We start from the raw sequence: 25,563 nt of genomic DNA on the forward strand, positions 1-25,563 counted from the left end.
ATGTAGATTGATGCTGGGCACTATGGTTGAAGCATGGTCTATCCATGGCATAACTACTTCCAAGAACACATACGCCTCCAGGGCCGGTGACGTGAATGGCTTCAGGAGTGCGTCCTGGAACAAGCACAAGGTCGAATACAACTGCTTCACCGTCGCCTACACTCGCTTGAACTTTTGCTGGATTGTTCCTGGTGATTCCACGCCAATGCACGAACACATCTTCTCTGGTGTCATCGCGGGTGATGAAGCCATATCCATTTTTAACATTGAACCACTTAACATGTCCGGATATTTGATGTGCAAGATATGATGGAGTTGAACGCTGTCTAATGTGATGGAGATGACGAAGATGATTCACTTCAGCTTCCAGGGCTTCCAGCCGCGAGATAATATCAGTTATCATGATGTAGTCCAAGGGTCGTGGGTGCCCTGATCCAATTTGTTGAAAGTTATCGCCAATTTTAGCCCCACGTTGAAGACGCCAATGTAACAGTGAAGATCACTTTGGATCCAGGGGCTTACTCGGGCGATATCAAATGGAGAATCCCGTTACACAAAATAAATAGACACGTGGATGGAAGACTTGTAGATATACGCTGTTGTTATACTCCGGCTTTAATATAATATAATATGATGATACGCAGAAACAATATTCTTGAAGAAGATGGATGCAATTAATAATAGTAATAATATGATATGAAGATTAAGTTGTTGATGTTGACCAGTTGGAAGCTAAGATGGAAGATTTGATGTTGATCAGTTGAATGCTCGGATGGAAGTGAAGTAAAAATGATCTAAGAAACAAGTTCATATGGGAAAACACTTGAAAACCAACTTAAGTACCATCTCTGCAACAGCATAAATAATAACCCTAACTAAGCATTTACTTAATACAAATCTTAACAATACATAACCTGATAAAGAGATAAAACTTTCTCATGAATTATTCATAAGTCGATCACCTACAATCTTGAGCCAAAAGATAAGTGGCAATAATTTACACCACACTTAAGTTTTTAGGATAACAATACACACTCATATAAAAGGAATCACTTGCTAAAGTGCTCTTAAAACTTCTATGAATGGAGGACAATAAACAATGAAGACATAAACATTTTAAATACTCATAAACTTGAGAATCAAAGGATGCCTACATTTTCATGATCAATGCATGAGGTAAATGACCTTTTCAAATTAAAGATAAACCATGATCTATTAAAATGATTTCAAAGACAATAATGATTACGATGGAAAATAAGTTTACTTGATGATGATAATGATCGATTAATTACAGTCATACAACAGATAGAAATATAATTTGATATGAAACCAAAAACCTACATTAATTAAGAATGACACAATCAAAATAAACAAAATAATAAACATGGTAAAGAATAATAAACCTTAAGTCCTAACATTTCAACCCCTACCCTTATTATTAAAACCAACCATTCTAGTGCCGGTTACATATATAATTTGTTTGTTTTCTTGTTCGTAAATCATTTCACTCTACAGAATCTTACAAAGGACACTTTGGACCTGTGCACTGTGTACGTTTCTCACCCGATGGAGAGCTGTATGCCAGCGGTTCTGAAGACGGGACACTCAGACTATGGCAGACCACAATAGGCAAGACATACGGCTTATGGAAATGTATAGAGCCAGGAGATCCAATAGCGCAAGAAGACGGTGAATCTATTCCTAACAGTGCAACGGCTGTCAAGCCAGAAGTATAATATTAATTTTGTTATTTAATGTGTTGTGTAGTGTACTACTGTGTTCAAAGTTTCAGGGTCAGACAAGGAAATTGTAAGGGTCCATGCCTAAATACCAGCGTAGCTTTCCTCAGCTTGACTGGGGAATCTCTCATCAATGGGAGCTTAATCATTGTGGCTGCATCAAGCTGCAGCTTGGCTGGGGAAGGCTTCGAATTGGTAAATAGCAGACCTGCCAACCTACCAAAGTCAGAATGAGGGACATTGAGACCAAAACCTTGTACATGTACACAAACCAGGTACCGACAAATTCAAAGACTTGAGGTGTGCAATACTTTCAGAATTCAGAAGGTTTTGCAGGTCTGAATTCATCACAATAGACTAGAAGAGAATGCTATAGCAAATTTTTAAGTGACATTTTCATCATTTTCTGCTGTTCTTACATTTAAATTTGCCATCACTGAAATTTCATTTGCCATCACTGAAATTGTCCCTCATTTTCACTTTGGTAAACCCCAAATGAGGGACAGTCCCTCAAAATGAGGGACAGTTGGCAGGTCTGAAATAGGTATGGGGCCCAAAGTAAGAAAAGAGGGCTTCATTTAACCCCTTGCATTGTGGAATTAGAAAGCTGCCATATTGGACTGTGCTGTATGTGGTACTTTAAAAAGAATGCAAATCAGACATTTTTGTGCATTTAGTATGATTTAGTATCTGATGCAGTAAAAATCACAGACAGCAACATAATTTCAAGCAACAACCAGGTTTCAACGCCACTGATCAGATTAAAAAGATGATAACTTTGACAGCAATTTGACAGCACACGCATTGAAACCTTGTTGCTTGTATCATACTTTTTAACATAATTTCACTTTGGTAAAGGAAAATACACAAAGAATACCAAAGAACACAATGCACCACTTCAGTTTTTTTTTTATTCCCTGTATTTGGGACTGGTTGGGGGAAAAAGACACACTACAGAAATGCAAGCCACAAAAAACTCCTGTGAAAAGCATGAAAATGCCCAAGAAAGAACCAAGCCAAAACAAACCCAGGAGATTTCCTGAAAACTTGCATTTCTGGTACAAAGATAATAACCACCAGCCCCCTGCTCTTAATCAACGTCTGTCTGTACACACAATCGAATCACACATCATGGAAGTTATTTAAAATTAAAATACATGGAGATGATCTGTGTCCAGTAGAACGAGAATGCACAAGGCAAGCTTTAATCCTTGGTTTGTGATTTGTGAAGCAATCTGGTGCAATATTTTCACCTTGGTTTATAACATGAAAAACATGTCAAAGTGAAAACTTGTAGGCATGATTAAGATATCAAGATGAATGCTCTACACTTGCGGGCAGAGAAGAACGGCACCTGTTTACATTTATAGAGCGTAAAAACACGGGAGGTGGGGTTCTGATTGGCTAATGTAATTGTCTGAGAATCGTAACAACAGACCGGTAATCTGATGGCAGATTATGAGTCAAAGAAGCGATCGGTGCAGAGTGGCACGCATCAAAGCCTGGCGTATGTTGCTCATTAACAGGGGCATGCAGGTCAATCAGAGCAAGAGAATGCTGTACTTCTCTGGAAGCGAGTGTAAATCTAATAATATTCTGAATGTCCTCTTCTGCTCCTAGGAGTATTAGTGTTTATAGTACAGGGGCTATAATTCTGCAGCATGATATTGAAATCAGAGATGCCAACCCTCCCTGATTCTCAGGGAGGCACCATGAAATTAATGAATTTTTTGTACATTCCTACAAACAAATTTGATAACATCACTGATTCAGGTAGGTTTTGTACCCATTACATTAGGTTGCATGTAATTCTGAAAACATCCCTGATTTCTGTGTGAAACGACCCTGATTACTGAATGTAAATGTCGGCATCTCTGTGAAATTCAAAGTTGCATTCTCATACATGGTTTAAAGGGCCTAATTGGGAGCCCTAACCACACTTCCCTTATCGAAATGGAGAAATTGGTGCCAGTGGACACCTGTAATTTCCTCAGTAGTGATAATACTACATTTTGTTTGGATTTAGAATACAAAATGGGCTCAAATTTGGCAGAGTGGATTCATCCAGTGTATTGTTACATAATTGAACTTTTCAGTAAATCCAATAACTCTTTACAGTTAGACCTGCCTGAGATGTTGTCACGCCGATGCGCATATCATTAATGCGCACAACGCGGCTTTCAAATGCGCAGTAACAATGTTAGCTAAATGATGTGCACATGTGCACATTGGTGTGACATCAAATGACAACACCAATTATGGGATTTACCAAAATGTTCAATTGTAAAATTTTGTCTCTCAAATTGAAATGCTATCATGAAACTGCACAGTTGAGGAGTAAGGGTTATGGGCTCATGGCTATTTAACAACAATTACAATGAAGTTGGATCATCCTCACCTTAATCAAAGAAAAAGAATAATGTTGATGTTAATCACACAATATGGGACCTTTCACTTTTTACAAAATGCTCAAGGCATCCCATCTTTCCATACATGACTTTTTTAGGTTTACATAATGTTGTACTATTTTTGAGCACAGTAGTATAATGCAGAAACTTGCCATAAACCAGGGCCACAATATACAATCATCCCTTGTCAGTTGAGAGGTTTAACTGCATGGGACAGATTGTAAACAATAGTTACTTGGCCAGATATTTAAGAAGGATTTTGAGAATGCATATAAATAGTATATCAGGGTCCATTAATATTTCTGCTGGTGTCAAAAGGTGCAAGTTTTTATCTGTGTTATCTTTGTTCATTTGATTACTTATATTTTTTACATTTTAAGTTGTAATGTAAAAAAAACTTTGAACTGGATAGGCTAAATAAAAGGCTAAAATTTGAAACACTTCAATGAAAAACAAACAAACCACAAATTAGATGAAATAGTGTGTGTCTAACACAAATCGTCGGTCGCAACACATAGTGGCGTACGTGAAGGACAAAATATGTTTCCAATCAAAACATTTTTGAAGGATATGCTACTAGCAACGGAGTTGATACTCCTCCACTGTTATCTCTCAGTGGCCCGATTCCATTTGTAATTTAAGTTTAAGGTTCAAACTATTAAACTGTATCTTTAAAAGTTAACAAGGAATAATTATTATAGGATAATAGCTAGCTCTAAACCTATATGCCACTATGTGAAACGGAAAATTTTGAAAATCACTCACGCCACTATGTGTTGCGACCGACGAAATGTTACCCAACGCTATGGACCACAATGGCCTCACCCCAATGGCACAGTTCAATAACCTCAATGAAACAATCATAGTGCAAAATTTGACCTTAAGTTGCATGGTATGAGTTTTTGTACCCAAATTTTCAGAGGTCATTCAATAAATGTACAAATGTACTGGTATTAAAGAACTGTGCCCCTAATAGATGAGCATATTGTGGATCCTAGTGAACACATCCAAAGGTCAATCTTTGAGTGTAGCAACATAGAACCTGTGTCCAAGAGATTGTCATGTTTGAGATCATAGTGTGAAGAGTAAGGGACATTCTTAGTCAATGGGAGTGGTCTAGTTCGTAGACACATAATCTGATTGGACAATCGCATGATTTCGGGTGTCATCTATCAGGCCGTAGATGACCCCATGTCCTCATGAGTGTTGATAACACGTAACACACTTGTAGAGGTGTGGATTGTGGATTGCGGATGGACGGGAGAATGTAACTTTCTGTATCTGTCACCACTGGGGGACACTTTTTTTTAAAAGTAATGTAACTTTTGGTGGCTACTTTCAAGCATTTTGGTGCTAAAAAGTAAAAACCCATATTCGCCATTTATTTTGAGCACCAAGCCTCAAAATATATATTAGATGCTTTGTATTAAAAATTTCCCATGTTCTGTAATTTAATTTTTGAGGGCTTTTTGGAATATTACTAAAGTCAAAGTAGCAAGCAAATAACAAGTGTAAACTGAGTATTTGAAATTAATGAGATGTGCTGAAAACATTTTATTTTATGATGTCAACAGGTGTTATAGCTAGCATATTGTTATCCAAAAATTACCTTTTGTTTTATTTTATATCATTATAAGATCAAAAACATTTCAGTTTTGTTTGTAAGAATTATTTTGTATGTTTTACTATGTAAATGCAGTACTGTGTAAACAAAGACAACATTGCTACAATAGGCCTGTGTAAAGATATATTTTAATTACTGCAAGATTCCTATTGTGGCCACCTGCACAGGTACATCGTCAACGGGGTACTGGGCTGGTACACACAGATATCTACACAGACCAATGCTGCTACTGCACAGGACCAGTGTTGAAATATGCCTCAAAAGTTACAGGCCAGCCGGGCTTGACCTTAAAAAGTTACCGGCCAGCCAGGCCGGCAGCTAGATGCCAGTCAGAAAAGTTACCGGCCAGACCAAAAAGTTACAGGCCAATGGCCTGCTGACCGGCCCTATTTCGAACGCTGCACAGGACCCACCAGCAGTGGTACTGCACTGGTATTACACTGTTACTCTCCTGGTACTCTCCTGGTACTGCACAGTGTGAGAAGTGTACCTGTGCAGGCAGCCCCAATCGGAATCTGGCAGTGTACATCGTCTTTGCAGTATAGACGAATCCAACGAGCCAAGTGATGGTCAGAATTTATTCGGACATTACTGGGTGTTGTGACTGCCCAATTGGGCGGATTAAAGCCGCTTAAAAATCAATGTTGTATTGTGTTGTAGACTTTTATCATTCTTTTGTCTACGTGTAACACGGTGATGGAATGCAGTTTAAATTTCCCACCAAGGACGCATAATTTCACATTTCTGGTGGAATAGATTCAGCGGGGACCCAGTTATGGCTGCCATTGAGGTGTAGGAATGCGTGAAATTGGATTCGTCTATAATGTTAGCCTAGTTCATCTAGTGTATTGTTTATGAAATGCATTAAAATAAGGCAAGTAGTAAGCAGGAGATGAAAGGGAGATTTATAGCTGAGAAGATATCAGATTCAGAGTTAACTGCTTTTACACACAGCATTGGAATTAGTGGCTTGGTGTAGCAAAATGCTACTCAATTTTATAAATTTGCTACATAATTTTGGAATTGAATAGTATTTTTGTGTCATAGACTAACACACTAAAATGTGTGAAATATACCAAGAGATATTTTGACAGCAGATTATGCTATTAAAAAAATTCTTAACCAAACGCTGTTTACACATGGCAAGTTGTGTATTATGTAACCATATCTGGTTTTATTAATGTTGTATATTGTTATGTCTTGTCTCAGCAGCATCAGATGATCAGCAATGAAATAATAAACTGGGCATTGCATTTATGCAGCACTAATATTCTTTCTCTAAATGTTTGCTTTATTTCTGGCTGCCTAGTACTCTACAATATGAACATCAGTATGGAATCCTATCTGATCTTGAATTTCTGATTTCCACCCAGTTATTCTTAAACACCTCTCCAATATTTGTATTATATCAGTGAACATCAGCGAAGTATAGCATGAATGCAGTGGCTTGCGCAAAGGTTGTTGGTCATTCGGGAAATCAGTCATTCTGCTTACAGTGCGGGCTACGTTCGCACCTTGCACTCCTAATCAGACTCCATTCGGGGGAACTGAATAACCTGGACCCACTTTCAATGTGCTGCACACGCCACTGCATGAATGGATCTCAAAGCCATAGTCTGCAATTTGGTCACAGTGACCGTGAGTGATGCCCTCATTTTTCTGAAATTTCTACTTTTTGCAACATTGTAAGTGTGATACCCAAGAGTGTATTTAAATGCCCCATTAAAGGCTAAACATGTCCTCTATTTACTGTAACATGAGTTTTAGATCCCCAAGGTTTATTTGCTAACTATTGGAATACAATATTTGTAAATAAACGTGTTGAACTCAGTCAAACAAATTATATAATACCCAATTTATTTAGTTGCATTAAACAATACATTGATACTGGTGGCATCCATTACTGCTTGTAGACAGGAAGTCTGGAAAGGTGATCTCCATGTTGTGGGTGGGCTTCCTGTACATTTGAATGGGACAGCAGTAAGTGTGACCAATTTTTAGACAAAAAATTGTGATTTTTTTCAAAGTTTGTGAGAACATAAGACTTTCCCATTGATGGATTTTTATTTCTGTCTATAAATATTTGTTTAATTAAGTTTTTCATAATGTATTTAAAGTTCTGATAAATAATTCTGTATAATAAAATAGCTAGGGAATGAGATAAAAACTGGACCGGCGGTTGACCACTGCCAGCCGTTCCGCCCGGTTCTGCCCGGTTGCCATTGTTTAGAACAATAGCAATATAACTACCATAGCAATTGATGAATACAATTTTTGAATAGATTGCCCTGCACTACAAGCAGGTTGCACTCATCACCTGTGTATGTCTGCAATCATAGATTGAATACAGTACCGCTCTTTTCAAAGGTACTAATCTTACATGTGCGAGTGATTAACATTTCTTTGACATCAATGCATAGGTACTGCGTAAACATTGTAGTGCAGGGCGATCTATTCAAAAATTGTATTCATCTATTGCTATGGCAGCCTTACGCCACTTCTACAGCGAATAATGGGCCATTTACACTCGGACTAGTCTTGTAACATATCTAAATTGCGAACACTATTGAAATAGTATAAAATCCATCAAAAAATGCAGTTGGGGTTTACAGATCTGTACATACATTTCAAGAAGCTCAATTCCTTGAAAGATCTATAATACACAGCCAAAAGGACATCTGATTGTGAAAACTAACATTTTGAGGGCAAAAAATAAAAATCCATTTTGAATGCCAATCCCATATTATTGCTTAGTATTAATTGGGAATAAAACAAAATTAAAAATGAGTAGACTGCTTTAATGCACAATTTCCATCAAATTTTAATTTTGGTATTCTTGGCTCAAAATGCTGAAATAACATGTTCAGGAATAGGGTTAGGGTTATGCTTGTGTGCAGGATATAACAGAATTATTCCAATTTGCCAAAAAGGGACTCAAAGATATATTTTTCAGTTCTGGACTTTGAAATTATTCCTATTCGAAATGGAGGCAAGTTGTCAAATTCTGCAAAATATTAAATTTTGCTAAAAAAATTTAGGAAGAAGTTTTGAAAAAGCATCCTATTCTCTAAACTAGTTTGTGACCCAAATAAAATAAAATAATACAATGTCGCACATTTCTGCCTAGTACTTTTTTCACAACCCCCCAGGTCCGCCAAGTTCATCCTGAAACATAATTAGGTCCAGAGTGCTCCCTTTTAAAGGAATTTTTAATATGACCCGTCTGACACCTGTTTGCATAACTTGCAACAAAGTATTGACTGGACTCCTCCACTTTATAATTGAAATAGGAATTAGTGTACACTTCATGCTACATTACACAACACAATTACCGGTATTTTGCTATCATTTTGCAATTTACTTGTTGAAAAGCATTATCTAAAATGTAATTATTAGAAATACATTTGAGATTAATGTTTTGTCATCAAAATACTTCATTAATAACCTAAAAATATTTATCCATCTTGGAAAATTATTGATTCACCCCTCAAAAATAATGGAAGAGTTCCTTGGATCCCATTTTTGTGTACATTGATGTCAATGATGTGTACCTGTCACGAAATCGAAGCGATCGATATGTGCGAAAGGAGCTGCTAGGAGCATGATCTTTCGAACTGAAACTAAAATAATTTGTGATAAAACCTGCTTTATTCATCGTTTACTATCATTTAAAAGAAACGATGTAAATAAGAGGTAGTCCGGGCTTATAGTGGCCAGGACGTTTGTCATCAATCGTCCAAAAATGAGCCAATATCCATCACTCTGTATGGTTAATTATGATCATGAACCTCAGACACGGGAAGTACCGATACCGAAGCGGTCGTCTAGGTCGCCGAGGCGGGTAGGTTCTGCGGGACCAACTTCAAGACGTGACCGCTCAGACACGACATTGAATTATGGTTATTTGTCGGTAAGAGAGGACATCAAGGTCGTAACTGAAGATTATACAACTCCGGTAAGCATACTAACGACCTGTTTATTTATTCAATCATGCAATATCCCTGGGAAATATCTGTTAAATATTTGAATATTGTACATTTTTTGTCATGATCTCAAATATATAAACAGATGTAACAAAATTTGGGCCGAGTAATTAAGACAAAATAGGGTATTTTTTTCGCACGGAATTTTGACGGTTAATTTAGATAACGAATTAAAGGAACTGTATGAGTGTGACTGCAGTATGATTTTTAAAGAGGACTAGCCTGTGTTTAGGGAGAAGTATGCTCCGCCAATCATTAAACTTGGTCATTTTCTGTGTGGTCTGCCTGAAAAATCTTTATGATCTCTTCCCGCAAAATTAATAGGGCTGCTAAAGGACATGTCTTGAGCTTGCCAAATTTTCTTGTTTATTTATCTTTTCGCATGGTGTCAAATCCATCATTTCTGCAATCGTGTAAAACCCTGCATTGTTAACGATCAGCTGTTTCTTGATCTGTATTATTTTTATGTTATTATAGTGTTATGTGCCCTGAAAAGTTTTTGGTAGTATGCGCCCTTACTGTAAATTCGTAAGGTCATCAACTTTGGTCACTAATTAATATTATTTTGTTTGGCTGAAAGGTTTATGATTGTTTTTGGTTGAGGATCATTAAAATATTGATCTAATTGTGTACACAACCAATTTATTTAATTAATAGCAATCAGCAGAATTTGATTATGCATTGTTTTGTTTTGATATTTTGAAAGTTTAGTAGTTTTGTTGTTTGGATATGTAATTTTGAAAGACATGATTATGGTAGGACTTAAAAATGTTCTACAAAGTGACAACATTTCTAAATTTAGAAACTTTTATTAAGGTCATCACCTGATCTTAGTTTATCTATTATTTTGTGTTTTTACTTCCTCATAAATGTGTTGGAAGTGACAAATGTTGTTTTCATTTTGGAAGTTTACTTGTATTGCAAATTATTTGTGTTTCTTTCCTCAAAAATGCATGAGTTGTTCCAAGTTCAGTCAAGGTTTGTTTACATCAATTTGACCCCAGTCATGCTTTAGGACATGTGCCATCCTATAATATTTTTCTGCACGGTAACTGATTATGTAATGTGAGTTGACCTTTCCACTTTCCAGTTTCATGTTGCTTTTATTTGCATAGGTCACCCATCTCTTTAACAAGGTCAATGCCACTCAGTGCCTATGGTTATTATATGTTTTGGTGATTATAAAATTTGTAGTAGAGATTTAATAATTAGCATAATGCTCCCTTTGTTTTTGACCTGGGATGTTAGTCAGTCTAGCTCTGGTCTCCAACATGCCAGTTCCTTGCTAGACCACCTCCACCATTTTGCTGTAGGACTTTTCATATGAAATAAATATATTGTTGTCAACAAATAGCTCTGTGTCATCTGTATTATTCTTCATTTTATCACCAAGTGTATCGTTTTATAGCACCATCAGTTTTTACAATGGAGACTTTATTAAAGAGATTGCAGCAACTGGAAAGCAAAGTTAAAGAACTGGAAAATAAACTTGTGCATCAGCAGCCTTGCAAATGCAAGAATCCAAAGACAGTGAATGTTTCTTCGACTTCAAATGTTTCTACCTCACCTGATAATACCCCGGGATAATACACCTGTACCAATAATTGCAACAAATGTTGAGGGAACTGTGAAATGGTTTAACGTGACTAAAGGGTATGGATTTGTTACCAGAACAGACAATGCAGAAGACATTTTTATTCATAAATCAGGAATTGCTAAAGCGAACCCTAGACACAAGCGTGCCAGTGTTGGACAAGGTGAAATTATTGTCTTTGACATTATCAGTGTTTCAGGAAGGACTTCAGAAGCAATAAATATAACTGGACGTGATGGCAATTGTGTCACTGGTAGTAAATTACCCACTAAACATGCCAAAACAATTCCTCCAAATGGATCATCAGTGTGCAAAAATATACAACTCTCAATATCAAGTTCACCAGTTGAAGTTCTACACATGTAAGCACTTCACCCACCCCCGCTGTAGACAAGAGTACAGGTAGGCCTATGGATTCATCACAACAACTGAATTTGGACATATCAACTCCGCCATCTGGGATGCCCATCTGCTCTCGTACTCCGTGCAATTATATTTCTTCTAAGGCAAATGACTATCATCGTGAACCTGAACCACAACGTGTATCATCAGAATCTAAAAACTCTATTCCGGTCTGGAGGACATTTGTTTCACGATTTTCATCTTCGCCACTATAAATATATGCCAGAGAACAATTAATAACATGCTAACTAAATACTGAACTATATTTTTATACTGACTTTGACTGAGAAATCGGACTATAAATTGCTTTTATTTGTGATATGAACTTGGGATATATACTTTCGTTTTGTTTGTGGGAAGAAAAGGTTTGTTTTGTTTGTTTATCTTAATGTCTGTTCAAAAATAGGTTTGCAGCTTTGAAGTGATCCAAAATTTTACTTCAGATATGACACTGTTTGCATTTTTGGATTTATCTTTGTTTATTTGTCTATGTGCACGAAAATGTTTTGGTGTAAAACCACGCTAAAACTAGCCAATTTATAGAGTGCGAATATTTGCACTGTTGATTTATTTTTATTAATATCCAGAGGGACTTAAAAATCCCGGCCCACGCCTCCTCCTTTTTCGGAACGCTGATTCTTTTACAAAATGGTGTCAGAAGTGGGATGAGGTTTTTTGGATAGTATTGTTTTGTTGTGTGGGATGGGTTGGCAAAATGTGTAAAGTGACATTGTTTTCATCGTTTTTATACCTTTGGTTATATGTAGAAATTTATATGCTCATTTATTATTGTGTACTGGTTGGTGCTGTTATCATTATTATTATGTCATTACACTGATCGTTAACTCTTGTTTTGTTTAACCCATTTTTTTAAAGTTACGTGATGTGTAGCAGCCCAAATTTTGTCTCTTTTTGTAGGTGTCAGCGTTTTATGCCGGGGCGGCATCGTCTTCGGTGGGGGCTCTGTAACAAAATTTGGGCCGAGTAATTAAGACAAAATAGGGTATTTTTTTCGCACGGAATTTTGACGGTTAATTTAGATAACGAATTAAAGGAACTGTATGAGTGTGACTGCAGTATGATTTTTAAAGAGGACTAGCCTGTGTTTAGGGAGAAGTATGCTCCGCCAATCATTAAACTTGGTCATTTTCTGTGTGGTCTGCCTGAAAATCTTTATGATCTCTTCCATAAAATTAATAGGGCTGCTAAAGGACATGTCTTGAGCTTGCCAAATTTTCTTGTTTATTTATCTTTTCGCATGGTGTCAAATCCATCATTTCTGCAATCGTGTAAAACCCTGCATTGTTAACGATCAGCTGTTTCTTGATCTGTATTATTTTTATGTTATTATAGTGTTATGTGCCCTGAAAAGTTTTTTGGTAGTATGCGCCCTTACTGTAAATTCGTAAGGTCATCAACTTTGGTCACTAATTAATATTATTTTGTTTGGCTGAAAGGTTTATGATTGTTTTTGGTTGAGGATCATTAAAAATATTGATCTAATTGTGTACACAACCAATTTATTTAATTAATAGCAATCAGCAGAATTTGATTATGCATTGTTTTGTTTTGATATTTTGAAAGTTTAGTAGTTTTGTTGTTTGGATATGTCATTTTGAAAGACATGATTATGGTAGGACTTAAAAATGTTCTACAAAGTGACAACATTTCTAAATTTAGAAACTTTTATTAAGGTCATCACCTGATCTTAGTTTATCTATTATTTTGTGTTTTTTTCTTCCTCATAAATGTGTTGGAAGTGACAAATGTTGTTTTCATTTTGGAAGTTTACTTGTATTGCAAATTATTTGTGTTTCTTTCCTCAAAAATGCATGAGTTGTTCCAAGTTCAGTCAAGGTTTGTTTACATCAATTTGACCCCAGTCATGCTTTAGGACATGTGCCATCCTATAATATTTTTCTGCACGGTAACTGATTATGTAATGTGAGTTGACCTTTCCACTTTCCAGTTTCATGTTGCTTTTATTTGCATAGGTCACCCATCTCTTTAACAAGGTCAATGCCACTCAGTGCCTATGGTTATTATATGTTTTGGTGATTATAAAATTTGTAGTAGAGATTTAATAATTAGCATAATGCTCCCTTTGTTTTTGACCTGGGATGTTAGTCAGTCTAGCTCTGGTCTCCAACATGCCAGTTCCTTGCTAGACCACCTCCACCATTTTGCTGTAGGACTTTTCATATGAAATAAATATATTGTTGTCAACAAATAGCTCTGTGTCATCTGTATTATTCTTCATTTTATCACCAAGTGTATCGTTTTATAGCACCATCAGTTTTTACAATGGAGACTTTATTAAAGAGATTGCAGCAACTGGAAAGCAAAGTTAAAGAACTGGAAAATAAACTTGTGCATCAGCAGCCTTGCAAATGCAAGAATCCAAAGACAGTGAATGTTTCTTCGACTTCAAATGTTTCTACCTCACCTGATAATACCCCGGATAATACACCTGTACCAATAATTGCAACAAATGTTGAGGGAACTGTGAAATGGTTTAACGTGACTAAAGGGTATGGATTTGTTACCAGAACAGACAATGCAGAAGACATTTTTATTCATAAATCAGGAATTGCTAAAGCGAACCCTAGACACAAGCGTGCCAGTGTTGGACAAGGTGAAATTATTGTCTTTGACATTATCAGTGTTTCAGGAAGGACTTCAGAAGCAATAAATATAACTGGACGTGATGGCAATTGTGTCACTGGTAGTAAATTACCCACTAAACATGCCAAAACAATTCCTCCAAATGGATCATCAGTGTGCAAAAATATACAACTCTCAATATCAAGTTCACCAGTTGAAGTTCTACACATGTAAGCACTTCACCCACCCCCGCTGTAGACAAGAGTACAGTAGGCCTATGGATTCATCACAACAACTGAATTTGGACATATCAACTCCGCCATCTGGGATGCCCATCTCCTCTCGTACTCCGTGCAATTATATTTCTTCTAAGGCAAATGACTATCATCGTGAACCTGAACCACAACGTGTATCATCAGAATCTAAAAACTCTATTCCGGTCTGGAGGACATTTGTTTCACGATTTTCATCTTCGCCACTATAAATATATGCCAGAGAACAATTAATAACATGCTAACTAAATACTGAACTATATTTTTATACTGACTTTGACTGAGAAATCGGACTATAAATTGCTTTTATTTGTGATATGAACTTGGGATATATACTTTCGTTTTGTTTGTGGGAAGAAAAGGTTTGTTTTGTTTGTTTATCTTAATGTCTGTTCAAAAATAGGTTTGCAGCTTTGAAGTGATCCAAAATTTTACTTCAGATATGACACTGTTTGCATTTTTGGATTTATCTTTGTTTATTTGTCTATGTGCACGAAAATGTTTTGGTGTAAAACCACGCTAAAACTAGCCAATTTATAGAGTGCTAATATTTGCACTGTTGATTTATTTTTATTAATATCCAGAGGGACTTAAAAATCCCGGCCCACGCCTCCTCCTTTTTCGGAACGCTGATTCTTTTACACAGAGAAAGAGGCTTACGCATCATACACTGGAACATGGAAACATTCAAACATTACAAACTAGTACACAAGATCAATTTAATGATGCTTAATTGTTATTCTTAATATATCAATATACAGGGGAAAGAAGAATTACGCATTGCACACTAGCACATTTAATATATGAATTTACAAATTGGAAACATAACATGCATGTCCAGAGTGAAATCTTCAGTACCTGAAGTCTACACTTTTAAGAAGAAGAAGAAGAAGAGTTTTTACTCTGGTATATCTGCCTATGCATGTTGTTTCCATTTGTAAATTCATATTTAAATGTGCTAGTGTGCGATGCGTAATTCTTCTTTCCTCAAATATATACATGATATATGCAGATTTTTCCTCTCTTATTTAGGGTCTGTTCAATAAGTATGAGCCCCCCTGGGGTAAAATTTCCAAATGGCATGCCAAAAAATGCTTACCCCCTCTTTCCTCGGCCTGCCAAAAATTGCTTTCCCCCCACAGTCTGCCAAAAAAACCTTGCCCCCCCCCTTTTGACAGGTATGCCAAATTTTTTTGATCCATATTTGCAAACCTTAAATGGTCTGGATCACAGCAGCTGAAGGGAGTATCCCATCATGCATTGCAGTATATCTGCATGCCCCATAGCAAATGTATGCAAAATATAAACAAGAGCCGCTTAGATATTAAGAGCCATGGATAGTTTCACAATACTTTAGGGGTCATATTTTTGCAAACAAAAGTCTAAGCTTCCTTGATTTAAGCAAGTTATTTAAAGTTGAAGTGAGGGATTTTGTGTACATTTTCTATGGCACATTCAGTTCTATTATGGTACCACAAAGCCTAATGGGATACTCCCTTCAGCTGCTGTGGGTCTGGATATTAAATAGATATGTTGCATCAAAGCTCATTAAGCAAGTCTAAATTGTTTTCCTATTACTTTAATATATTTTTAGAGCATTTTATTTAAAAGGCGCCCCAAGGCATGAAAGTGTGTCAAAAATTGCTTGCTCCCTCTCTTCTCGATCTCGGATGGCCAACAATTGCTTGCCCCCCAGCTGGCCAAAAAATTCTTGCCCCCCTAATTTTCCCGCCCCCAGGGCTCATAATTATTGCACAGTTCCCAATAATATTATTTGTATGTAAATCTTGAAATAGATTTAGGGACTGTGATATAATTTGGCATTGGGGAACTTGGGGAATTGGGGCAAGACATTTGACAAGTAAATTTTGACCAGCTGTAAGGGGCATGTGACCGGGTCATGTATTTTTGGCACACATTTATGGGGCACCTTCTAAATCTAAAAAAGGCATGCTTAGACCAGGGGGTAGGCCTACTTTTTTGGTCTGGGTGATCCACTTGATGCTAACTTTGCTCGAATTTTCATACGAAAAAAATTGCTCTATAATATGGTAATATGGGGGCAAAACGATCTGCTCACAGGGAAAATTGGAGATGGCAAAAAGATCTGCTCTCAGTTAGCACAGGCTCTGTGCAGTGTACCCTGTGCTGTACTCTGATACCTATGATGATCCAAGATATTGCCAGTGGTGGCACCAGGTTTTTTTTGGGGGGGGGCATTGGGGAGCAAAGTGAATGTCAGGGGGAAAATCAACAAATTTTGGGCAATTTGCTACAAAAAGTGTAAATTTTCGTAATTTTGAGATTTTACTGGAGGGTAAGGGGGGGGGGACAAAATTTTTAGCCAGTCTTTTCAAGATAATGTATTCTTGAATTTGTTTCTTTTTTCAAGCATCGGGTAAGCTTTAGTCCTAAAACAAACCAAGCTGATCCAGCAAGACGTCACACCTCACAACTCACGCAGAGTCTGACATCTCCACGCTATGACTTACCATACCGAGCACAGTTTGAGGGCGCTGCACACCACAAGCGATCACACAGTGATGACTTCAGGTTACCAGTCTTAAGATGTGGTGGGGCAGGGGAAACCAGTTTAACTGTCAATGCTGAAATGCTGCAGGATCCAAAGTGGAATGAGTACCTCAGTGCATGGGTGTCTGGCAAAAAGGTAAACTGGAAGGGTGTGTGTATGGGGGTGGGGGGCTTTATTTAGCATTACGTTTCACTACCTGGAGAGAATTGATCAAAAATTGAATTCCCTCCTGAGGTTGGTACATGTCAATGAGTTGACCAGATCACAAGGATATCATATAGCTATTGGCAGTATATATAACACAAATGGTCAATGAGTTACATACAAATGACCTTGTGTGGTATTTAGTTCCCAGGAAGTGAGTTTTACCTGAGGCAATTTGTGGTTAAATCTTGATCCCTCACTACAAGAGTTATTACCGTCGATTTGGTTAAAAAAGGAGGTGAGAAATGATCAAACCTCTCCAGGTAACAAAACATAATGGAAAATTGATTTAGAAAATAAAATATATGTGCACAACTTTTTCCTCAAAATGGGCTGATATAACACACAATTTTGCATGCACAAGCAAAATTCTACATTCAAAGTGCCAAAGTTGTACAAATGATGACTGTACGGGTATGCTGCCCCGGAAAGACCCCTGTTTTTGGACTGCGTAACACTGACGCCAGAATTTGACCAAAACAGAGTACTGAAAGACCTTTTGTTGGCAGAATGCAACACTATCGTAAGTGCAGTAGAATGCAATAGCTGCCTTTTGTAAAACCCCTATTGTTTTCAGCACTCCCCTCATCATGCTCATTATATAAAGTGTTGAATCTGTTGATGTTCTGTATACTTTCCTGATGGCCACTAAGCTAAACCCAAGATATCACCTTTACATGTAGTTGGGTGTTTTTTCTAGTGTTAAACTGTTATTGGTTAAAAGTAAGTACATTTATTGAAATGTTGCAAATGGCAGCTATTGCATTCTACTGTACTTACGATAGTGTTGCACTCTGCTGACGCTTTGATTTTGATCATTTCAGCTCTAAATGACTCCTAAATTGCCCATTCCTCACATATCTTGGGTTTTAGGCGATTTTCAACCTGCAAATCAAAAAAGACCCTTGATTTTAACTGTTGGCAGCTCCAAAAACTTCACCCTTTTTACCTATTGGCAACTCCAAAAGATCCCTTTTACCAGTACACCGTCAGTTCCCAAAGACCCACCACCTCAAAATTCCGGGGGAGCAATTGCAATTCTAATATGCACATATTTAATGTTTACCCAAGTTACTCTAACAAGTATGGAAAGCTCTTTAATGTGTTAGAGCCTGGTTAATTTTTATTCCACAATGCTCGCAAATATTGACATGGTATATTTACCCATGCAGCAGTATACTCACAGTGCTATTCTAAACATTAGTGTTCACTCTGAGGCTGTATTTCATAGTTTGGTTGCTTTTCTATTCGCCGGGGAAGTGACATAATAATCAGATTAACTACCATAGCAATAGATGAAAACAATTTTTGAATAGATCGCCCTGCACTACAACGTTCATGTGGTACCTAGATGCATTGAATCATAGATGTCACAGAAATGCTGATTACTCGCATCATAAAGATTAATATCTTTGTATTCAATCTGCGCTTGCAGAGATACACAGGTGATGAGTGCAACCTACTTGTAGTGCAGGGCGATTTGTTCAAAAATTGTATTAATCTATTGCTTTGGTAGTTAATCCGATTATTATGTCACTTCGACAGGGAATTAAACAGCCAGGAACACATTGAATGAGCTTGCTGTTCAATAGATTTTTTTTTTTTGTTGCAATTTCCACAATGATTAAATTCAACAACTTTATATAGTTAGGTCCTACTCCCTATTCCAGAAATATACACTCACTACTTTTTGTGGATTAAAAAATATTATCCTGTATTGCCAAATGAAACATAGCTAATTCCCAATAATCCTTTATTTAGTTCTTACTGGCAATATTTTAATAGTCAAATGTTTAAATTTGGTTAATTTTGGGAAATAAAGGCTAAAACTCAAAGGTCGCAGATAGGGTAAACTATTATACCTTTTTGGATTCCTTATGACCAGGCGAGTAATTTGGTATACTTTTTAAAAGAATTGGGATAATTAATCATTTTGACCCCCTGTTTGACCTTGACCCCTACCAAAAATTCCTGACACTTTGAAGAGGGCAGTCCAAGCCAAATTTGTTCAGCTCCTTCAGGCATGCCAAAAACACTTTCAAACCTTTGTTACAAAGATTTGGTCACCAGACATTAGGTCTTTTCCTCTACTACCATCCATATACTAAAATTGGCCTAGTAGCAAAAGGGGTATTTGATACAATATATACCAAGAGGCTGAAAATGCTACCCATGTTTGTGGCACATTCTTGTGTGGTAATTTGTACCCAGTACCCCCTCCAGGATCTCATCTCTCCATCTCTTGTAATTGTCTTCCGCAGTTCCTGCTGCCTACCATAAGGCTCAAATACAGTAATTGCTGTTGTCCATCATTTAGTAAGCTCATACAAATGGGAAAAGATGTGTTACTTTTACAAGTAATTCTTCAAAATGAACTTGAAAGCGATATAAACCTGTTCATGCTGCATTAGGTGCAATCACTGAATATTTACACAAATACCATTCATACTCATTTAAATAAATACAAAAGGTCCCTATGAGTTGATTAAATATTCATTGTATACAATTGGATGTCTAGATGTGGGTTAGTGGCACATTCAGTATGGTGTCTAAATTGATACAATCAATACTGAAATATATTGATGAATATGACAATGTTTGCATCAACATGGGACGAAATGAATGTTAAGTCGGACATTACCAGTGCATTGATTATGGCAACTTAATAAAAGAATCAATGACGCCTGTGGCATCCGGAAGACCACTGTGATCAATATTTGATCAAAAAGACAAATAACTCAATAAATAGTGCAGGTTTCGATAATCTTTATTGCTTTTTCCATGGTTATGTATTGAATGTTTTGTATCAATTCAAAAGATTACTTTTGTCATTATAATTTTGTGGTTATTTTGCGATATTTGTAATTTCCTATACCGGTATACTATATTTTTAAACGCCCTGGGGTGTGACATTTTTGAAATAGGGGTGTTTATTAGGATGGAAATTTCAGCAATGTACAATATGGCCGACATTGATCTATTTTGACAGGAAAATTGATGAGGGTTCGGTAGATACTGAGACGATAATGTCCATGATTTATGGAAGGTTAAAGTCCCCCCCATTGGTTACACCACTGATTCAATTGTTTAACAGTATATCCTGGTATTTTTTGTTTCATTCAATTTTCAGGATGGTTGTCGAGCATATCTCAATATCGCCAGGACGATGTCACTCATCGACAGAGGACTCATGCATTACCTGGTATGTATAAAGGGACAAGAAAAAACATCTTTGCTATATTTTCTTGCATTTTCAGTTGGATTGAAAATTAAATTTTTAAATTTTCATACAATTTTTAAGGGGATCTATATTGTTAAAACAAGGGGCAGGGCAGGTAAGCCACATCCTGGCCAAAACATTGACTGCAATACTGAGCTAATAAGCTGTGTGTTGGTTCCTAAATCTACACATTAAAATGAAATAAGTGTTATACAGGTGTACATTTCCCCCATGGAGAGAAGTAGTTACACTTGATTCAGGTATTGTGACCAAGTGATCTTGTTTTGGTATTTAATGTCTACGATTACAGTATATATTACTGTAAATTACTGTATAAGCAACAATGCTACATTGTTTAGGTCATGGACTAAAGAGATACAGACAAACTTCAAACAGTCAAAGTTTCAGCATCACCCGATAATAATGAGGGCTGATTCATTGTTCCATGAAATGCGATAGGCAAAACTGCTATGCACATACCACATAATTTTATGGTCCATCTTGTAAATGCAAAAACATGCAAAGCTCTACACAACACTGGCATGATTGTTAGACATGGCACGATTGAATGTTCGGCCCTCATGAATATGCGAGAATTCACAGCATTGGTATTTTGTCTGGGTTGGAAAATTAGCCTTGTGAAATGGGCTATTCTAGTTGAAATCAATGGAAGACATGACCTTGATCTCACACATAAGGGTTGTGGATTTCAAATAAACACACCCATCCAGGGAACTCCATTTATACTTAATATGTGGAAGATTAAGGTTGTGTCTTCCGTAGGGGTGTATAGATGTCAACTGGATGTGCAAAAAGTTGAATACACTTTTTGATACAGACCATTGAGTGCCATGCACTTTTTAGATTATAATCAAATATATATAAAGTATAATATAATTCATATATTATAGTCTTCATCTCTAACACAATTTTTTGTTGCCAAATTTAGCCTGATTTTGAGGGTCTTCCCCACATTCCGTGCCCTCGATTCTGGCAACACATGCACAAAGAGAAGCTACCGGAACCACAGGTAGAGAAACCAGCAAAGAAAAAGTCATCAAGAAACCAGAATTCTGGTCTTGGAAAGAACGGACGGCTCGAAAATACCAAGCTTGGCACCACCAGAAGAAAAAAAGCCAGGTATGAGAATGATGTGAGATATTTGAAAGATTTAATCTATCTGGCAAGATCATGATATACCATAGAATTCCTCTACAAGCATATGCCTCTAATATTATGTTAAAGGTATTTTGATGAAAGAGACGAAGGGCAGACACCCTCCACAAAACATTACAATATATTGGTAATACAATAATGCATGTTTGTACAGACACCTGTATCAGGTATTTAGTTCCTCAAACTCCAAATAATGTTTTTTTGGAAAGTTTCTTGCAAGGTCTTGAGGGTTGCCCGTCATTTGAATTAAATTGCCTGACCTAATTTGACCTCTAAAACATTTACCACACATGTATAGCCCATTGGGGGTTCAAAGAGTTCAAATATGTGCTGATATGGCCTTGTTCTACAAATTGGATCTACTAAAAAGGTCACTTAGCTTATCAAAACATACAATTTATAATATAGCATCTATCAAAGGCATTAATTTTGCCCGTCCCAGGAGCAAACTGGCCATCTAAAATGACGGCCAGACGTGTGGCTAGCTAAGACCCTGTTGTAGATGGAGTTCTGCTGTAATTGAATTCACTCGAAGATATACATAGCCCCCGAACACATTCCCACAATACAATTCTTGGTCAGCTTGCAGATAGTTTGGTTAAAAAAGAAATATTTTCTCATGAAAGACTAAGTTTGTTGTAGACCTGGTAGAGAAAAATGCCACAAAGTGAGTGGATATTCATACATTGCATATTATGTTAAACAGTTCAATCCTGAGGTTCTTTGATACATGTAGATGCCTTAGGGGCCTTTTCTTCGGAAGGTGTGGGGTCATTTTTGGAAAGAAAAATAGGGGGTAATAAAATTTTTGATGACCACAGATAGTGTGTTTATTTTATTCAAAAAGATTGATTTCAATACAATTTTAGCCTGTTTAGGGGATAAGGTGTATCTGTGGTGGGGGAGGGGAGAAGTCAAACTTTTTGTTGCCGAAATAGGGGGTCGCAATTTTATTGATGCAGACTTTTGTAAATTTGGGACCCCCTTGTGAAGAAAATGCTAGCCCCCTTAAGTGTGATATGTAGATTAGTCCTCTACCTGATACATGTGTATAGCCATATCAAAAGGGTGAATTTGTTGGCAGAATATCTTTTTCCAAGACAAATGCCAGCCAATCAGAAAAGGTGATGGTGTCAAGAAATCCTTTTGATATATGATGGCTATTATAGTTGTCACCCATTCTAGCTTAGGGATTAATCACCTTTCATGATTAGTGATATGTGAACTCACTTGTAAGTTAATGTAATACACAACCAGATTCCTATTGCTGCTGCCCCATGTACATACTGCCCAGCTACTTCATCGGCACTCTAGATTACCTGTGTAGGTACTCCAGAGTACACACATTGGAATCGTGCTTACATTATACACACTGGTACTGCACTGGTACTTAAGTAGCCACTAAGTACCTCGGCAGCTGTGTACTATTGGGGTTGGCAACAATTGGTATAGGCAAAATATTAAATTCTCGATCATGCGAGCCAACTTGGGTACGCACAGAATATTGCTTCAAGCGTACTACGCAAAGCCACATGCTTACAGCGCAAGCATATCTTTCGAGAATTGACCAATCATGGTCTGTGGTTGCGCGATTGTGTTGTTCCAACAGTATGTGGAATGTACATCCTCTCATGATCGAGAATTAGATATTTTGCCTATAGTGTATGTAGTATATGCTGTGTTTCTCAATCTCTTCTACATCTCTATCTATATACACTGTAGCTCACTGTTGTCGTTACTGCAATGCACTGTGGCGTGACGTTAGCACCTTTCAATCTATCAGAGATGATGTTCTTTCCACTATCGAAGAAGAAACTCTTTCAGCTCTTGCAAGAGAAGATCTGTCTAGTAGAGGAAGCATCATTAGTGAGGAATTGGCTCTTACTAATCAACAATCAAGTCTTTCCAATCCAGGATTGATTATTATCAATGGAAAACCATATCTTTCTAACGATAGGCCGTTTCTTTCGGACAAAAAGTTGCATCTTTCTAATAATAAACCAAAACTTTTGGTGCATCTTTTGAATAACAAACCAAAACTTTCATCTTTAAAAGTACCTTTAAATGATCCTAATCTGCTGCCCTCTAGTGATTATACATTGCAAGGCTTGCCAGTTTTGCATACATCGGCTGTGAATGATGCTGGCAAAGTTTTATCGTCTGATGATGAAAATGATGAAACATTGCAAAGACTGTCGATCTCGCATACATCCACTGTGTATGATGCTCGCAGAGTGTTATCGTCTGATGATGATAATGATGCTGGCAAAGTGTCATCGTCTGATGTTGATAATGATGATGGCAGCAGACGGTTCCTCACTAGCCTTCCTCATATATATTTACCTACTTATGAGTCTGATGGTAAGTTGCTGACAAATAATAGTTCATCACTGCATGTTTTAACCCCATGAGAACTACCTGCCGATTGGCCAAAATGAATATTGTGTCCAATTTTAACCAATCAAGGAGGGTATTAATAAGATCATCTGCAAATGCAAGTTTGACCATAAATAGTTTAAAGCCTAGTCATAATTGGCAATTGAAATGAATATTTCAAGTTATCAACCAATCAGAAATGCTGTAAGATGACCAGTAGTGTCCAGGGGGTTAATCTTTAAATAGACTGAAATACTTTTAATTTTTGACCACATCAAGAATACAAGGACAAAACAAAGGGAATTCAATTTTGAAAATGTGGCACTACATTTTATGTGCAGCAGTTTGATATGACTCGAGATGGCCAAGTAGAACTACAAAATGATGGTATAAAAATAATAAAAAGAAGGACTTGAAAGTTAAATTAGTTCATTATAATTCATTGTCCTCATTTTATGATATTTTAGAAGGAGTATCAAACAGCAGACAGCCTTCTACTTATATAGATGATGCAGAAAATAGGAAAGTTTGGAATTAAATCTCCTACTGGAACTTACTTTTTGCAAACTTCAGCAGGTTAGTTGCCAGCTGATGCAGTCTGTAGGCTCCAGGCACAACATTGCGAGTTTGCAATAAGTAAATTCCAGTAAGAGATTCAATTCCAGTTCTTTCTGTTTACAACTACTGTATGACTGAGAACATTCACTCATGATGTTGCAAAGTTTTTAAACAAAAATGTCAGTAAAAAATGTTCATGTGTCAGCTAGTGGACAGTGCATTCTATTAACAAATCACCTCATTGATCAGTTTCACACTATCTATATATCAATCATTTTCATCTGCATTTTTCTCTTCCTGTTTATCTTTTGCACAGTGCACACTTAATTCATTTTCAACCATTTATCATCTAGTGACAGTATCATCATCATATTGTTGTTCTATGTAACAGTGAATCAACCTCCAGTGGAAACAGTAAAACAAGAACCTGAAAAGGGTGAGATAGCTATGTTAAAGAGTGAGATGTGTGGAGTGAATGGATTTTCTAATTTATTTAAAACAAATAGCTTTTTGCCTAACCATTTAATTGATAATTAATAGCATCTCATAGGCTTTTACGTAGCTATGTTTTTCGTTTAATATGTTTAATTTTTTCCTTATTGAAAAAGTTTGTGTCCAATTTCGCTTAACCATACTGTAATGCTGTAAATCCTTTAATGATGTTAATTCTATTGGAATAGCAGACTATATTGGACATTGATTTCATCTTTTTTTTTACATTGATTTAAACTTTTTTTTATTTATCTTTTTTAATTTTGTCTGAAGTTCTCTCTTGTGTGCTTAATTCTAACTACTGATAATTTAATCTGAACTGTTTGATTGAAGTACCAATTAATACAGTAATAGTTTAAAGCAGCTCATAGCTATTAA

General features: G+C 36.7%; 2 protein-coding genes across 2 annotated transcripts in view; both read left to right on the top strand.

Moving 5' to 3' along the window:
* Window positions 1-7,041, top strand: part of LOC140166147 (serine-threonine kinase receptor-associated protein-like) — a 72,968-nt gene extending 65,927 nt beyond the window's left edge. Inside the window, exon 7 of the mRNA XM_072189536.1 lies at window positions 1,516-7,041. Within this exon, the coding sequence (XP_072045637.1) occupies window positions 1,516-1,736 (221 nt within the window). The 3' untranslated portion in view covers window positions 1,737-7,041. The remainder of the gene's footprint in view (window positions 1-1,515) is intronic.
* A 2,331-nt stretch (window positions 7,042-9,372) lies between these two features.
* Window positions 9,373-25,563, top strand: part of LOC140166790 (uncharacterized) — a 75,174-nt gene continuing 58,983 nt past the window's right edge. The window contains 8 exon segments of the mRNA XM_072190281.1: window positions 9,373-9,726; window positions 17,019-17,294; window positions 20,494-20,565; window positions 21,533-21,614; window positions 21,617-21,723; window positions 23,482-23,677; window positions 23,815-24,120; window positions 25,085-25,150. Of these exon segments, the coding sequence (XP_072046382.1) occupies window positions 9,514-9,726; window positions 17,019-17,294; window positions 20,494-20,565; window positions 21,533-21,614; window positions 21,617-21,723; window positions 23,482-23,677; window positions 23,815-24,120; window positions 25,085-25,150 (1,318 nt within the window). The 5' untranslated portion in view covers window positions 9,373-9,513.

This window comes from Amphiura filiformis, chromosome 12, assembly GCF_039555335.1.
Source record: "Amphiura filiformis chromosome 12, Afil_fr2py, whole genome shotgun sequence".
NCBI classification, from domain to species: Eukaryota; Metazoa; Echinodermata; class Ophiuroidea; order Amphilepidida; family Amphiuridae; genus Amphiura; species Amphiura filiformis.